Source organism: Nesoenas mayeri (assembly GCF_963082525.1).
Source record: "Nesoenas mayeri genome assembly, chromosome: 3".
Classification (NCBI taxonomy): domain Eukaryota; kingdom Metazoa; phylum Chordata; class Aves; order Columbiformes; family Columbidae; genus Nesoenas; species Nesoenas mayeri.
In genome coordinates this window covers 121,435,318-121,453,126 of record NC_137544.1, presented here as the reverse complement: position 1 = coordinate 121,453,126, position 17,809 = coordinate 121,435,318, and the positions used below count along the sequence as shown (strand labels likewise).

Genomic DNA, 17,809 nt, shown 5'->3' with positions numbered 1-17,809 from the left:
GTGACAGGGACAGGCAGAGACAGACCCAGAGCCACCCAGCACAGCAGGAGGAAGGGGGCAGAAGAGCTGGTAGCGGTGGAGCACAAGGCCAGCAGCAGCTCTTACCTGCGGCAATTACCGTAACGAGACCATTACATATTCTAATCTAAAGGGAGAGAACACAAAATGGTGTAAATACAGGAACAGCACCCGCGTTGCGCTCGCGCGAAGGTCGGGCTGCTGCTGGCACAGCAGAAACCGGCAAACGCGGGAGAAAGGTCATCTCTGTCCCCGCAGGGACCTGGGGACGTGCCCCCACGCGCCTGTCAATGGAAAACCAGGGGGGTAACGGTGGTGAAAACTGGAACAAGTCATCATCCCCTCATCCTGTGCCGAACTTGCCGAGATGGTCCAGCAGGACCCCAGCAGCCTCTTTACAGCAGCGTTTCCAACACTTAGTGACAATACACCTGTAAACTGGGTAAAATTTGAGGCTTCAGAGGCCTAAACCGCGATGGCGCTGTAGGCAGGTTCAACAACCAGGAGGTGACCAACACGGAGACCACCGGGACACGGAGATTTCCCAGCGGCTGTGCAGGTGCGCGGGGTGACGCTCGGGGCCTCGGCCGCCTCCTCCAGGTACGGACGCTGTGCGGGATCAACGGGGAGCTGTTAGAACGCGTGTTCCTTCGGGGGGGAGGAGAAGTTCAGTTAGCAATACAGATAAATAACACTTTAAACATTTTATTTCTGAGAGGTAGAGCGAGCTTATTTTATTTCAAATCTACTGAACAGAACCACGTGGGTTTTTCCTGCCCTAGGAAAAAGATCTTGCTCTTCTTGCGAAGCAGATGAACAAAGCACAGAGACCGCGTGTCCCGCGCTGCTGGGGACCCCCGCCAGCCCGCTGCTCCAGCACCGCCTCCGCCAGCTCAGGAAAGCGCGGCTCTCGCATGGAAACACACCAACTATCTGACAGTCCACATGCAGGACCTGCCTTCGTGTCCCCTCGTCTGCAACCACCAGAGCGGTGCTGGGACTCTTCACACCGCCCGGTGTGCGAGCAGAGGGATGGAGGAAGGCACCGCAGCCTGGGCAAGACTTCCACTCGCTGCCTGAGTGGGAAGAGGCAAAGCAGTGTTTGCCACGCTGCACCTCTGTGCTCTTTCTAAGACTCAGTACCATCCAGCTTCCTTAAAAATACACAGAAATACTATACAAAACCTGGAGACGCTTCTGTTGCACCCGGTACATAGAACTGGCAAAGCACCCTATGCGTTTTCAAAGAAAAAGCACAAACAAAGAAGTAAAAAAACCTCAACCAAACTAAACCTCCCCTAAAAGCAGAAAAAAACCCAAACCAAAAAGAATCATTGCTCAGTTGGCATTAAAAAGAAGGTAAGTCTAAGAGAACAGTTTCTCCAGGTTTTGTTTTGTTTCTGTCAAAAATCTGTTTTAAAAGTACACGGCCCTTTGAAATATTCCTTTTGCTTCAAAGTGGGAAAGGTAAAGCTCAACACTGAGCAAAAAGTGCAGTAAAACAAACAAAATCCTGTTTGTTGCACAGTCAAGTATTCTGGACAAGGAATCCACGCACGTCGGAGTCCGGAGACAAAGCAAAGCGCGTGTCGCCTTTTCAACAAAAAGGCTGCAAAATCTCAGTTTTATGTAAATAAGCAGCACGGCTTCCGGGGCTGTAAACCCGGGCAGCGCTGGAAAGGGCTCCGGCTCCGCGGCTCAAGCGCTGCTGAGGGCAGCGCTCTGATATTCATTAGAGAATCCATTTACCAACAGATACCACATGTCAGAGTTCTCCCGACACCGCTGCAAACGCGGCTTTGAAGGAACGAAAGCGGGAGGCGATCACTCGAGGTGCCGCCGCATCCCGGCAGCTGCCGGCACCCAGAGCCGCCGCGGCAGAGCCGTGCCCGCGCAGCGCGGCCGCCGCGGCTCATTAGCATGCACCGGGATGACCTCATGGCAACAGATGCACTTGGATGTGGCCGTGATGAGATCAGCCCAAGTCAAGTGTGCGGCTCCTTAACCCTTCGCAGCACCGGCCCAGCTGCTCCGGGCGCCTCCTGCACGCAAAACCTGCCCCTGCACATCCAAACCCCAAACACAAACCGGGAAATTCGCTTGTCCTCTCTACAGCATCCGACCAGTTGTGGTGTCTGAGGGTTAACACGACGCTGCCTTCTGATCTTACATGAAAACAAAACAACAAACGCTTTTTGGTCGGCAGAGGCGATTCAGGTTGGAACTGTTTTGTATCTATTAGTGTCTGTTTCATTCTCACGTTTGGGTTTTTTAAAGAACACACAAGTATTTTGTTGACTAGCTGCTCCTCATTTTGGCTGAAAGAACAAGAGAACAAGATAGCAGCTTAAACCCGTGCTCCAAAAGGAGAGAAATCTGCAGAGGGAAAGGATCAGAATAATTCAATAGTGCTGGATTACGGCGGATTTCCTGGGCTGACTCTCATCCCCAGCCTAATTAAAATACAGCATGTAATGTACCAGTTTAACAACAAAGCTGCGTATTCTCACCCTTTGTTCCCAGCCGGCACATCCCCTCCGTGCGCGGGGGCTGTGTGCGCACCACGGGGACACGGGAGGGGACACGGGGTGGGACACGGGATGGGGACACGGGATGGGGACACGGGGCGGGGACACGGCATGGGACAGGGGATGGGGACACGGGATGGGGACACGGGATGGGACAGGGGATGGGACACGGGATGGGGACACGGGATGGGGACACGGGATGGGGACACGGGATGGGACACGGGATGGGACACGGGATGGGGACACGGGATGGGGACACGGGGCGGGGACACGGCATGGGACAGGGGATGGGGACACGGGATGGGGACAGGGGATGGGACAGGGGATGGGACAGGGGATGGGGACACGGGAGGGGGACACGGGATGGGGACACGGGATGGGGACACGGGATGGGGACACGGGATAGGGACACGGGATGGGGACACGGGATGGGGACACGGGATGGGACACGGGATGGGACACGGGATGGGACACGGGATGGGGACACGGGATGGGGACATGGGATGGGGACACGGGCTGGGACACGGGATGGGGACACGGGATGGGGACAGGAGCAGGAGCTCAGGGCTCTGCTGAGAACAGCCCCGGAGCCCGAGCGGCCGAGCGTCCTGCATGAAGGTGGCGCCTGCCGCCTGTTCGTGGCACAGGTTCCTCAGGAACCGCCGCCCCCGAGCCGAGCAGAGCACCCGCCAGCATCACAAAACATAAACCCAGCTCATAGCTAATAACGCACCGATGCTGTGTGTCAGCAGCAGCTACAGCTTCCATTAATTTAACAGTCTTGATTTGCTTCTTGTACTCCGTTAACTACCAAAAACAAGTGTAGCAAAAAGCGTACTTACTCACTGACCCTCCCTGTTGTGCAGGTGTCACACAGCGATGGCAGGGTTGCAGTCAGCTGGTGGCAAGAATAAGATCCCAGGAGAATTAACGCTAAATTCACCTGAGCAGTGTAAGGCGGGCACTGACGGCTACGGTGACCGGCCCCATGGGGTGACTGGCCCCACACCGTGACCGGCCCCACGGGGTGACACCTGTCCCCACACAGTGACCGACCCCACGCGGTGACCGGCCCCATGCAGTGACACCTGTCCCCACGCGCTGCCCGGCGCCACCACGGCGGCTCAGGGAACGCACGCCCGAGCGTCAGCGCCCGGCCCCGCTCTCCGTAACACGCGGTAAACGTGCACGTGAGTCGGTGGGCACACGAGGAGACGCTGGAGCACAGATCCTGAGCCACAAGTCCTGAGCGGCCTCCAGGCTCCTGGAGAGCGGGAAATACCTTCCGATGTTCCCAAGTCCGAACGTCAGGACCTGACTGTGGCAGGTTCTAGTCTTAAAAAAATGAAATAATGAAATCATAACAACACGTTCAGGTACCAGTGATGTAACAGTGTTCTCAAAGACTTCAGTAGATATTAGGGAACATTTTAAATAGTTTTGGAATACAGAATCACAGACTTCAGAAAGTGTGACCCTGAGATTATAGAACAAATCTGCCCTTCCCTGTCAAACCAAACTTGTTCATAGTAAGATCAGTGTGTGCTGTAAGAAGAATACAGAAACTAAATACAGTTATGCATAGAGCAAAACATTTAAAATATATCAATGTATCTACATTTCTGTTTGCAGATTTGTCAACAGATAAATGACTCAAAGTGCCAACGACACTGGGCACGAAATCTGCATTTCTCTTGAAGCTGAGCGCTTTTTTTTGTCTCAGACTTTTGGCAGCGTGTATAAAGAATCTAATTCACAGCTGCTGTAGGTTTTAACGTAGCAAACATTAATCAGAGCTCTAAGTTACTGGTTTTCTACCACCGTCTGGTGTTCAGCGCAGCAGAGATCAGCAGAGGCTGCTCCTCCAGGCTGCTCCGGGAGGGATTATGGAGATGTCCCCGTCCCCCCAAGATGGTGGAGACATCTCGTCCCCCTGCGATTATGGAGACGTCCCCGTCCCCCCACGATTATGGAGTCATCCTGTCCCCCTGCGATTATGGAGACATCTTGTCCCCCTGTCACTATGGAGATGTCCTCGTCCCCTTGCGATGATGGAGACATCCCTATCCCTCTGCAATTATGGAGACAACCCCATCCCCCCACGATTATGGAGACATCCCCGTCCCCCCGCGGTTATGGAGACAACCCCGTCCCCCCGCGGTTATGGAGACAACCCCGTCCCCCCGCGGTTATGGAGACATCCTTGTCCCCCCGCAGTTATGGAGACAACCCCGTCCCCTCGTGATTATGGAGATGTCCTGTCCCTGCCAGCTCCTTATCTGCGCGCCGGCGGGCGCAGCGGCGCTGATCCGACGCGCCGCAGCCGGGCCGGCGGCCCCACAATGCGCCGCCTGCTCTATCTGATGCTTATCCTGGCAAATTTAATTTCTCCCCTCGATTTCTCAGTTTAGATGGAAGATATTTGCTAACAAGCCGGGCTAAAGAGAAATAGAGCAGATGTCCTGCTACATTTATACGCGTTTAAAATAACCTGTTAAACAATCCGAAGGGTAGCAGGGAATAATGAGAAGTGCCGGTTTCACCCCGCGAGTGTAGAAAAGGGATTGCGGAATCTGTGGCAGAGCCCGGCACGCGGTGCCCACGCGCTCTGCGCAGGCTGCGGAAACAAATCCTGAGGGCACCAGAAAGCCGCCGGTCAGACTCAAGGTTCCTTTGGGGAGGGTTTATTTAAACCCAATTTAACCAGCAGAGCGGCGGTTCCCATCGTGCTGACCAAACAGGGGCTGGGAATCTCACACGTAAGGAATACATTCAGGGAGTTCGGCACTACGTGTTCATCCTTCAGTTGGGCTGATGAACGATGATCAGCGTTTACGTGTGCGTATATACGTCTCTGTCTCCATATATACATTAACCCCCGCAGGCCCAGGCCAGGTGTTGGCAGGACGCCCGAAATGGCCCGTCTGTACCCAGGGCCGTGTCAGCGCGCTGCTGCACCTCCTAACAACACCGTCCTTACACCGCTCCGGCATTAATCCCTGACCCTGGTATCTCAGCAGCATAATCCCCATTTAGCATTAGCAGCAACGGCCTCCACTGCAAGGAACTATTTCTCGATAAGTAAGCACCGATTCAGGCATCGCTTTTGAACAACATATTCCCAGCTCAGCAAGAAACCCGCCGTCCTGAATGAGCCCAGGCACATTACCCAGAGAAAGTTCATTAACCTCCTTGGAGCCGGGGGTTAACAGGATAGCTGAAGAAAGGAGCGCAGTGAATAGCTCTGATGCAAAACAAATTAAAATGAATGTCATCACTCCTTTTGATATTCATTAGTTGATTCAGGGGAAGAATGGCCTTCTTAAATTTGCAAGCATTTATCTACAAAAAACAGGTGTACATCTGCTGCTCGAGTGCTTCTTAGTGCTAAAGAGAAGAATAACGTGCAGAGACTCACCAGTTCCGCCCAGGGAGTAGCCGGGAGAGGGAGAAAAGACCTGAGCGGCGAAATCCTCAAACGTCATTACTTCTTTGTGGTTCTGGATTATTGCTTCGAGGTACAGAGCTCTCTCCTCGTAGCTGCAGCCACCGGGTTAAGGAAACGTGTGCAGAATGACACGCTGTGACACAACGCCCACAACGCAACCTAAACCAGGCTGGGCACGGAGAGCGGGACCCAAAACGGGACCTGAGCGGGACCCGAGCCGCCTGCATGGCCAGCAGCTCCCAACACGCAGAAGGGCTGGAAATGGGGAGCAGCTCCGGCCCCAGGAAGGAAACGCGGGGACTGGGCAGGTGGGCTTGTTTAAACCAAACCCAACGTGGCACGACAGAAGGTTCCTGGTACGCAACGTGCCTGTTACAACGATCCCGTCCACCTAGAAAAATTGTTAGAATTGAGAAACAAGCTACAGGACAGAGAAGAACACCCCCTCCCCCCCATATTTATTTGATCACTGTACTTGTTAAAATAAATGTAATGAACACAATTCCTGAAAATGTGAGGTTTATATTTATGGCAGGTGCTAGAAGGTGCAGTCTTATGCGTCCTAAATAAACGATGCACGCTGGAAAAATCCCCCCCCACAACTGCAGGCATTATAGTCTGCATAATGCAGACAACAAAGCAATCTAAAATCGAGACTATAGCCTTTTAATTAAAACTCGGCAACCTGGAACACACAGCATTCAAATGTGTAATCAAAAACCAGTCGCCAATAAAACTTACAAGCGTAACAAGCTGAAGCAACTTTCCAGCTGTCTTAATAGGACCCCTGCTTGCGGCGGCTTTTCAGAGCGGAGAAAGCAAATCTTGGCCCTTTGTCTGCAGCTTCTGTTTGCTCAGAAGGTGAATCATACACTTCCAATAACAGGATCACGTCTGAAACGCGTCTACAATGGGCCGGAGAACCCCGCGTATGACTTTATGAATTGGCGCTCGCAGGAGCCCCTGTGACATCTCATTCTGCGCTTCCTCGTTCGAAACACGAGTTCCCAGCTCCTCGGCGTGCCCGTCCTGGCCCTGCCGGACCCGCGCCGGAGCAACGGGCCGTTCAGAAGCCGAAACCAGCAGCAGGGAGAGCAGCAGCAGTGACAGTGCAGCGCGGGGAGAGCGCTGGACACGGAGAAGCATTACTAGTTAATATCGAAGTGCCGTTTGTGACTTTCATCACAGTAACGAAAGCGCTTCGAGACAGTGTTTAAAACAAACCAAAAAAACCAAAACAAAACAAGATAAACACCCAAACCCCAAAAAACAAACCAACAATAAAATCCAGAGCAAAGCAATACTTAAAACCAGGACGCGATGGTCTGGTGTTCTGCCTCAAGGGTAACGAGCAAAGCGCATCCTCACTGTACACAAGTTCCTATAGGCACCGTGCTAAAAAAGAAAAGAATTTGCGTTTAGTGCAGCAGAGGCCGATCGGTACGTGAGAAATCCTCTTACGAACCCCGGGGAGGCCTGCAGAAAGAAAATCAGCCATGGCGTTCCAGGGTGCGCTCTGCCGACACCACTGCTGAGCTGCTCCGAGCCGGCGGGGCTGGGAGCAGGGCCGGGAGCGGGGCAGTGCTCCTGGAGCGCCGGCACTCGCCGGCCCCTTCGCCGCCGTCACCGAGGAGCTGGCTGGCGGCTGTTGCCGGGGCGGCCGGACAGCGGGCTGGGCCGTCTGTCCAGCACCCCGCCACGCGGGGCCGGCACGCGCTGCGCAGCGGGGACCGCGCCGGGCGTGACGAATGGCTCAAAGGCTCGGCCGGCGGCTGCCCCGCACCTGAGCCCGCGCCGCAGCGCCAGCCCGCCAGGCGGGGAGCCCAAAAGGCTTCTCGTGCTGCGCCTAATCGCATCCTGCTGCTTCACGAAAGCTGCACGTCCAGCACAGCCGCGGACAAGGCGCACGGCAACTGCTGACGCAACACAAGTTTGCTCTGGTTTTGCTAAATATTGCATGGAAAAACAGCGGCGAGGTTGCAACTAGGGTAGCTTTGCATCTCAGAAAATCCTTATTTATGAGATGGAGATGCCCCTGGCCACACAAATGACTGGAAATAAACTACTCGGGCTAACAGCCGAGCATCTGCAGCAGAAGCGGCTGAGCAGCCACGGGCTGAGCTTGAGCCAGGTCCTGCGCGGTGCGGATCCACGGGCGGCTCTGGATGGGCCCGGTTCGGATCCACGGGCGGCTCTGGATGGGCCCAGTTCGGATCCACGGGCGGCTCTGGACGGGCCCAGTTCACTGCAGATCCAGCACACGCACATTATAGAAAACAGTTTGAATCCACTAGAAAGTCAAGTAAAGTTTTCCCAAAGTTTAGGAATTCTAACAGGGGTATTAGGAACATAATAATCTGTAAAGAACCCTCTAAAAATACCTCCAGCCTGTAAACGCAGGTCTGTAGAACAGCACGTCTCGAATACTGTCTGAGCTCCTACACCAAATCTTTGTTCTGTCACTTATTCTTGTGTACAAACAAACCCACCGTTTGCTGCCTAACTCTGTCCATGTCGGAATCTCCTGTGGGCATCGCTACGTTAGCCGCGGTGCCGTAGAGTCCCAAGCACTGTGTTTTGAGGATCCGAGAGAACATAACACATCCAGAGAATAATACTACGAAATACGTGGGACTCAGCCTTTCACGCTCGTTTGTACAGGAGCAGCGTGAAACACGAATACCGAGTTTCAGCCTCAAGAACACATTTACCAGCACATACGCAAGCTGCCGTGCTGGTGCGGCAAGCTGCCGGCCTGCAGCCCCGGTGACCGAGCAGCGGTGCGGTTGCACGCACACCCGTCGCAACGCGAGGCTGACTGGGAAACACGGCCCTGGGCGCGGGTCCCCGCGCTGCCCCGCACAGCCGCACAGCCACACTGCCAGCCGCGGGGCGCCCCGGAGCTCTGCCACACCGACAGGAGCCTCCTGACACGCACGGCAGTTCCGCACACCCTCCACGGCTGCTGCTCTTTACATTTTGCTCCTGCCGAGGCAAAGCTCCAGAGCAAAATGTTTTCAATGGGCACAAACGCTTTTGCTTCTTTCCTGTATTAGATGACAGAGCGAGCCGTGACTGGGTGTGAACTATCGACCGCCAATACGTACAACTGCGGGAGAGGAAGAACCTAGCTGCGATTGCTGGGGCAGGCCTGGCGGGCTCGGAGGCAGAGGAGACGCAGCGCTGTGCCCGACTTCTGTCTCACTGATTGCCTTCTTGGGGTTCCAGTACAAAGAGCTACCCATGGGTCATTTCTCACCGTTACTCGTGTTTCAGCATCCTCCTGACCTGCATTACAAGGACCAAAGGTGATCCTGTCAGAAGGTTTTGCTCCTGACACCACAACAGCAGATTTGCAAACAGACAAGAACATAAATTTTGGGGACTTACCAAAGTAGAATAAAGCAGGGAGCATAAAATTGAGGTTAACATAAATGTATCAGTAATGACCTTTATGCGGCTAATTGTGTTCCTTAAGCTCGGAGCAGGGCAGAGTTACCGTGCTTTTAATGTGTTGGGATAGGCAATTGCAGTGTGAAACTCAAACTGCTCGGTGGGGCTTGCCGGCATTTACGGTCTGGTGACCGCCAGCGCTGCATTCGTTTCACGGAAAACTTTTGGGGGAATTTCAGTAACACGTATCCTTCACCGAACAGGTGCAATTAAACTGGACCTGTCAACAGCTGCGGATCTACGTGCTTTCTTCCAAACCGAAGCGCCAGAGCGGCGCGCCTCGGACCGGCCCGCGCGGCGTGCAGGAGGCTGCCGCGCCGGGGAGCGCCGACAACGGGCCCTCAGGACCAGCTCAGGACGGCAGCGCCCGGCCCTGCTGTGGGGAGCTGCCCGCAGCCGCACGACACAAATCCCCGGGCCGCGTTTCCAGAGCCATCACAGCAGCGCGGCTGCCTGTGTTATCAGTGTGTGTACAGCTGCCGACGCTCGCGTTCCGCAATTAGCTGGCTCGTTCCACAAACGGGGCCATCACCAAGGGAGAAAGAACGGGAGGGAAGGGCCCACGTTCCCGAGCGATGCTTCCCCGGCGCTTTGCTGCAGTCAGAATTTGATTCAGCCCCTAACAAAATACACCTAGTTCAGTAATTCCACCGACGAGCTGTTACTTTTAGACATCTTATATTTGTCACTTACTTATGCCTTCCAGTTCCTTCAAACTGTTTGAACGCACAGGGACAATACACTGCCTTGCTCTACCATTGTTAGCCACATACCACTGATACCATCCCTTTTACTCTCATTATCATCGCTGTTACAGCACACACGTGTCTGGGGAAGGGAGGCTTCTGTCAAAGTGCCCTCCACCAAAGCAGCACCCCTGCTTTCTGTGGCGAAGGGCAGCAGCGGGATGGGATCCCTTCGCTGCCTTTGGGGGGGCTGGGGAAAGCCCCGGTAGCTTTTTTGGGGGATCTCGGGAGCCCCGTGCCGCGGCTGCTCCTCGGCGGGGCCGGGGGGACATCGTTAGCTCGCTCCGCTCTGCAGCATGTGCGCAGCAAATATTTAATTAAAGTCAGGGCTGGCGTGTGCTGTCACACAATGCGGCTTATCTGAATGTGCAACATAAAGACATTGTCCGCCCGCGCCGGTGATTAATTCACCGCTTACAGATGGCCGAGCCACGTGGTGTCATTCAGCGCGTCCCGAGCGCGAGACCCTCGCCGGGCGGCTGGGTGACCTAATGGAAACTAAAGCACCAGGACGCGCTAAGTGAGAAACAAATACTCCGCATCCACACAAATACATTAAACGCGCTGAGGAATGCTGGGCCGCCCCGCTCTGCCGTATGGGGCACCTCGCACCATGCCAGCATTGTTAGCTTCCAGAGCAGGATTGCTGCGCCAGGCAATTTACACCGAAGAAGAGAGAAAACCACAGAGAGGGGCAGAATCACTACCTGAATTTTACAGAGCACGTAGGTGCAGAGAGGCTGAAAGACAGACGTGGAAGTTACACAGGATGATTTTGTGCTCAAGAAACTAGAGAATAACTTGGGTCCCAGCTTTTGTTTTCTTTACACATTTCCTGTCTCTCCAGCTTTAACAATTTTTAAAAATGCGCCAAACCCCGGCCGCACCAGCTCCCCAGCGCCAAACCCCGGCTGCACCAGCTCCCCAGCGCCAAACCCCGGCCACACCAACTCCCCAGCGCCAAACCCCGGCCGCACCAGCTCCCCAGCGCCAAACCCCGGCCGCACCAGCTCCCCAGCGCCAAACCCCGGCCGCACCAGCTCCTCAGCGCCAAACCGCGGCTGCACCAGCTCCCCAGCGCCAAACCCCGGCCGCACCAGCTCCCCAGCGCCCTGGGGTCGGGTTGCCCCAGCAGCAGCGGGTCAGTGCACAGTTGGGGTGTCCCGGGATAACGGCCCGCGCTGAACCACCCGAAACCAAACGGACCAGCAACTAACGGCACCGCAGCCCCCAGGACTGAAGCAGCGGGGCCGGGAAACGCAGCACGACGACAGGCTGTAACTCAAAATCCTCCAGAACCGCTCAGACTTACGAGACAAGTAACTTGCAAGATAACTTTGCTACAGTAAATCAGAAGTCAACTTTTGTCTCAACGTTATGTTTAAACAACGAGGCGAAGCATGCAGAAATTATCAAAATACTTCCCTGCACGTTTGCTTCAGGAACCCGGACGCTCTGCACGTTGAAAAGGGACAATTACTGACAGCTCGGAGCCCACAGCAGTGCAAAGGCAGGAAAAGCGCAGACTTACACATCAGCTGAGATTAGATTCATCAACACCGAGATTAGATTCACCTACAAATCTGTGTCGAGTTTCTGAGCAAGACGCTACAAGTGTTATTTAAACGGCGCATATACACCGAGGAACGGGCAGGAGATCACTGCTATCACAGAACACAGAACCGTGGGTTATCAATGTGAACGAAAGGAAACGCCTCTCTTGATCTTAAATAAATTAGAAAAAAGCTGTAATTCAGTTAGTTTTGAATCAATCACTTTGCTCACAATGGGCAAATGCTGATGGGAGAATCCAAGCCTTAAATGAAGAAGTGAAAAGGGCTGTAAGCCCGAGGAGGGGTAATGAATTAACTGCTCTGCCGCTTAGTGTATCACTCACACAAATACATTTAATTTCTTGGTATTCGATAGTGATGTTCCCAGCTCTTCAAAATTAAATGTTCTCCAAGTATAAATCCTTGCAAAGCTTGATCTCCCTGAAAACACAAGGGGTTACAACTGGGAAGCAGTTACAAATGTTTACTGTTTGTTTTCGAAAGAGGATAAACCATAAAGGATCTTAACACACGGCCTAGAAAAGAGCCAATGCAAATACCTTTGACGAGGTGTGAGTGCCCCGTGGGTGAACAGGAGCCCGGGATCCCCGGCCACCGCGGGGCCGGCCCCGGCACACGGGCCACGGCTGCGCCCGCGCTGGCACCGGCACCGGCGCCCTCGCCCTCCAGCTCTCGCTCTTCACTTACGGGAAAACCTTTCCAGGTTCATTTATAATCACGCTTTCTCACCTGCTAAAGGTTAATAAACCATTGCTGCCACTTTGATAAGAGCATAAGGATCAGGCTGCTACAACCAGAACTAAATATAATTACACAAAATAACTTTGCCCCTTCTGGTTTATTACAGGTATTTTCATTATTTCTGGGACTAATGCTAAATGGCTCAGTTTCAGGTCTATTATAGTTGATAATTTACATTCATTACAATCAGGGATAGGTAACCGTGGGGCTTATTATCACATGCATTACGAGTGACACCATTTGCAAGATCCTCAACACTAAATGTACTTGTTGCTGCAGTGATGTAGGAAATTGCTGTACACGAGAGAGACAGCAAGGAAGGGCAAACTGGAGAAAGGCCACCGAGAAAGCAGTGGGGGTGTCCCAGCCTGAAATTCAAAACAGAGTTTATAATTATAACCTGACATCTCTAACTCTTGTGGCTATTCCAGAGCAGAGCAGAGCCCGGGACCGAGCGAGGGCGCTCGGTGCAGTGGCTCGTGCCGTTTGATCCTGGGTCACACTGGTGGCTGTGCGGGTGCTGTGGGTGACACCAGTGGCTGTGAGGGTGTTGCAGTGACCCCGGTGGCTGTGTGGGTGTTGTGATGACCCCGGTGTCTGTGCGGGTGAGTGGTGACCGCGGTGGCTGTGCGGGTGAGTGGTGACCCTGGTGGCTGTGCGGGTGTTGTGATGACCCCGGTGGCTGTGCGGGTGTTGTGATGACCCCGGTGGCTGTGCGGGTGAGTGGTGACCCCGGTGGCTGTGCGGGTGAGTGGTGACCCCGGTGGCTGTGCGGGCGCTGTGATGACACCGGTGGCTGTGCGGGTGAGTGGTGACCGCGGTGGCTGTGTGGGTGAGTGGTGACCGCGGTGGCTGTGCGGGCGTTGTGATGACCCCGGTGGCTGTGCAGGTGAGTGGTGACCCAGTGGCTGTGCGGGTGTTGTGATGACCCCGGTGGCTATGCGGGTGCTGCAGTGACCCCGGTGGCTGTGCTGGTGAGTGGTGACCCAGTGGCTGTGCGGGCGCTGCGGTGACGCTGGCGGCAGAGCCGGCACCTGGCGCGGTGCGGGCGCTCCTGTGCAGCTGACTGCCGCGGCTCCCTGCCAGGTGGCTGCACTTCAATTACATTAGCGAGGCGCTGGAGGGTTAACAAGGATCCCGAGGAAATCTTTTATTCATATAACACAGTATGCCTTTTGTTGATCTTTGAATAATGTTGCTTAAAATCCATTAAATTAAAGCCCCTTGGCGCGGGCAGCCTGCAACAGGTACGGCGGAACGGCCCAGGGCGCGCGGCCCCTGCACCAAATGTGATCCCAAAAGCAGCTGATGAGGGCAGCGTCTAAACTCTGGGTGGGGACGGCTCCCCTTCCACCCGCGGCCGCGCTGTCATCTCTCTCCTTTCCCCTCGAGGAGCACATTAAAATGCTGGTGCCTGTTTATCAAATCTGCTTTTTCACTTATAAAGTGGGGGTGGGGGGCAAGCAGAACTGAAAATGTAACAGCTCCTCCACAAAAAGGCAAGTGAATGCAATCGCTTCACTGCTGCTCATTTCCTCTACATGTTCTACCATTCCTAAAATACCCCCAATAGGTTTTAGTAACTCAAGTTGGCCACAGAGGCTCATCGTCACAGTAATTATGTGGCAAAAGGTGAGTTAAGGACTGTACCACAGACTATGGAAGAAGCAAGGTGTGAGTCTGAGCAGAAGCGATGGTGACGGAGCAGAGGGAGCCGAGAGGTGGGTGACACGGGGGACAACCGCGGAATTTCCGCAGGTCTCGGAACCCTTTGCTGCCGAGTGGTTTCAGACACAGGAGGGGACGGGGATGGCGTGGGGAGGAGCAGCAGAGGAGCCCGTGACGAAGCGCCCGTGGTGGCGGCACCCGGAGCGACAGGGACAGCGGGCACGGGCGCCCAGCAGCGCAGCCGGTGCTGCCGCCCGCTCACCCACGCACGGACGAGCCTTCGCTTCAGCCACCAAGCACCCATCCAGTTAGGAGCCTCTCAACTCACAGCTTTTAACTACAACTTCATTTTAATTCGAATAATAACAGTACGAGCAGCAGTGTGGAACACGTTCTGCTTCGCTGTCTGACCTGCAGCTTTTTAAAGCCGCGGCTTCCTGCTGCCCCAGAAACACACCAGGCAATTTCTCTGGATTTTGAGCAGAGAGCTGCTCAGCATTCTAGATGGGCCTTTCCTACAGCATCCATCACCAGAGGCCACTTTACAGTAGTTTAACTTACTCTCTCAAAACTCAACCACCAAATTTCACCCAGTTTAAAAAAATAAGGTTTTTATCACTCTACAGTCAACTGTTGGGTCTCGTACAGACCATAATAAACACCTCCTGCACATAACTCCTGCACAGCCACACTAACACCTCCTGCATTTCTCTTCCCGGGGAACCCAGCGAGCCGTGTCTCTGGCCCGTGACCAAAGGCGCGCGGTCGGAGCCGGCGATGGGGACGGACACGGGCACGGGGCAGCGCCCCGGCCCCGCCAGCGCCCGCAGAACAGCCCTGCACTGCAGAACAGCCGCTGCCACGCGCGGGAGCCCGTCCAGATCATTTCACTTGCTAATTAACTCTGGAAATACATCACAGCCTTGTCTCCGGGATGGATTTTACCAGGCTGCTGCGCCCGCTGCACCGCCACACTTCCGTCCTGTGCAAAACCAAACTGCAGCACGCGGTGCGGCTGCAGGGACACCGACACACCGAAGGGCATTAGTCAAAATCTTGGCTTTTTTTGCAACAACCATCTTCAATAAGTGCCTTGGATTTGCCGCGGTGCTCATCTGTGCAGGCACACTGCTATCTGATCCTGGAGAATAATGCCATTAATATTATTGCATATTTATATTATGCTACCTTGAGCAAGGTTGGGCTACCGGGGTATTAGAATCCGCCTTCAGCAAGCAGATACTGTTCTGCAGCTCAAAACAATGACCAGCACTTCTGAATGAAAAGGGAGAAAGTGAACATTAGCACATCAAAGGCCCCTTTCTGAAAGAAGAGAAATTGCATGATGCACACTTTAATCTTTCTGACAATCTATGCGTGGATTGAACTGAATTCTGGTTTTCACACAAATGTGAATGCTTGATTCGAGGACATCTTTACCAGCAGCAAAGAGAACAGAGACAGACGCGCTACTGCCGTCTTTGAACCTTTAAAATATGGATTCACATGCGATAATATTTAGCAACCGCTAGAACGATATCCTTCTTATCTCTCTTAATAAAGCCAAATAACGCAAAATACATTTTACATGCAACATACAAAAAACCTGTTATAAATATTTTAACCTAAAAAAAACCACAGGCAAGTAGTAGTAAACAAAATACAGGCAATATTAAAATCTTCATGTAAAAGCCTGTTATTTAACAGGGGTTTTTTTGGTGACAACAAGTTAAACTGCTGAGCACAAATGCTCGTGGAGAGCAGGACAGGGACTGCACCCTCAGAACCATCAGCTTGCAAAGGAATGCTATGATTTTATAAACAAGCCTTGTTAAATGCACATGCTGAGCGAATCCTTTCCTAAAAGAGCCTAATTCAGCAGGTTCTGGCTCAGCCCCGGTCGGTGGGACGTCTCCAAGAACTCCGCTCAGATCCCAGCGCGAGGCGCGGAGCGGCAGCGCAAAGCCGGGGCGCCGGAGCCGAGCCCCACGGCCCGGTGCGCTCCCAAACCGCACAGGGAGCTGCCCAAAAACCTTGATAAAAACCACGGCTTTCTTGCAGTGTGTCAGCGACCTGAAAGTTAAACCGCTTCAGCTCCAAACGGGAGCGGCAGAGCACGCTCAGAACCGCCTGAACCAAGCGGGAAGGGGCAGGGGCAGCGCCGAGAGGGGGAGATCCCACACGGAAATACTGCGAGAGGAAATACAAACAACCCCTTCCCCAACTCCTCTTTTAGGGCCTGGCAAACACTCAACATTTAAGTTAGAACTGGTCCAGAAGAGGACAGCGGCGCCAGGAAAACCCACAAGAAAAGGTGAATGTGCCCGAGAAGTTTACTGTGCCTGGCACTGGGCACCGCAATGCTGCAGAGCAACACACAGGGCTCCTGGTCCCGTGGCACCAGGAACTGTCCCCAGGGCTGGGCCACACGTGCTGTGCCTCCCCAGGACACAGGGGATGCGGTGGGACAGGGGCTGGGCTGCACGCTGTGTTCACCAGGACATGGACACAGGGGATGCGGTGGGACAGGGGCTGGGCTGCACGCTGTGTTCACCAGGACATGGACACAGGAGATGCGGTGGGACAGGGGCTGGGCTGCACGCTGTGTTCACCAGGACATGGACACAGGAGATGCGGTGGGACAGGGGCTGGGCTGCACGCTGTGTTCACCAGGACATGGACACAGGGGATGCGGTGGGACAGGGGCTGGGCTGCACGCTGTGTTCACCAGGACATGGACACAGGAGATGCGGTGGGACATGGACACAGGGGATGCGGTGGGACATGGGCTGGGCTGCACGCTGTGTTCACCAGGACATGGACACAGGAGATGTGGTGGGACATGGACACAGGGGATGCAGTGGGACAGGGGCTGGGCTGCACGCTGTGTTCACCAGGACATGGACACAGGAGATGCGGTGGGACATGGACACAGGGGATGCGGTGGGACATGGGCTGGGCTGCACACTGTGTTTACCAGGACACAGGGGATGCGGTGGGACAGGGGCTGGCCTGCACACTGTGCTCACCAGGACACAGGGGATGCGGTGGGACCGCAGCAGATGGTCTGCCCGCGGATGCTGAAAGGGATTTGGAGGGACCCGAGAAGCACAGCTTAATTCCTGTCCTGAATATTTAAGGTAAACACAGATCAGTCCTAATTAGGTACAGCACCACTGCAACACCAGCAACAGATCATGCAAGAGCGTCCCAGGAAAACGTCCTTTTGTCCCTTACTGGTCTCCCCAGCTCCAGAGCCGCTCGGCAGGAGCCGCACGGGCACATTCAGCACGGCTATTTGACCGCACGCTCTTTACAGACAGTCTTTAGAGGCTGTTTTCTCGAAAATCCTGATACTCTCCAAATGTCGCCTCTTCTGTCTGAGCAGGGAACAGAAATTTACTTTCGCTTTTAGAGCCACCACTGTTAATTGGCCCTGCGTGAAGCATTGACTCAGCACGCAGGGAACGCGGCAGAGCGCTCCAGGCAGTCGCAGCTCCTGCCCTACCGCTGTCGCGCAATTCTGGGCCATTATCCCCACAGTCCCTATGGTAACCCCAGCAGCACTGGTTCCACTCTGTCCTCAAATCTCATTATACTCAAACACTACGGGAAAAAACTAAAGCTCAATCC

General features: G+C 54.2%; 1 protein-coding gene across 1 annotated transcript in view; it reads right to left on the bottom strand.

Moving 5' to 3' along the window:
• The window catches only part of RALGAPA2 (Ral GTPase activating protein catalytic subunit alpha 2), a gene marked incomplete at both ends in the record, with an annotated part of 88,244 nt that overhangs the window by 2,280 nt on the left and 68,155 nt on the right, over positions 1-17,809 (bottom strand). Inside the window, one exon of the mRNA XM_080341520.1 lies at positions 5,965-6,086. Coding sequence (XP_080197646.1) covers positions 5,965-6,086 — 122 coding nt within the window. The remainder of the gene's footprint in view (positions 1-5,964; positions 6,087-17,809) is intronic.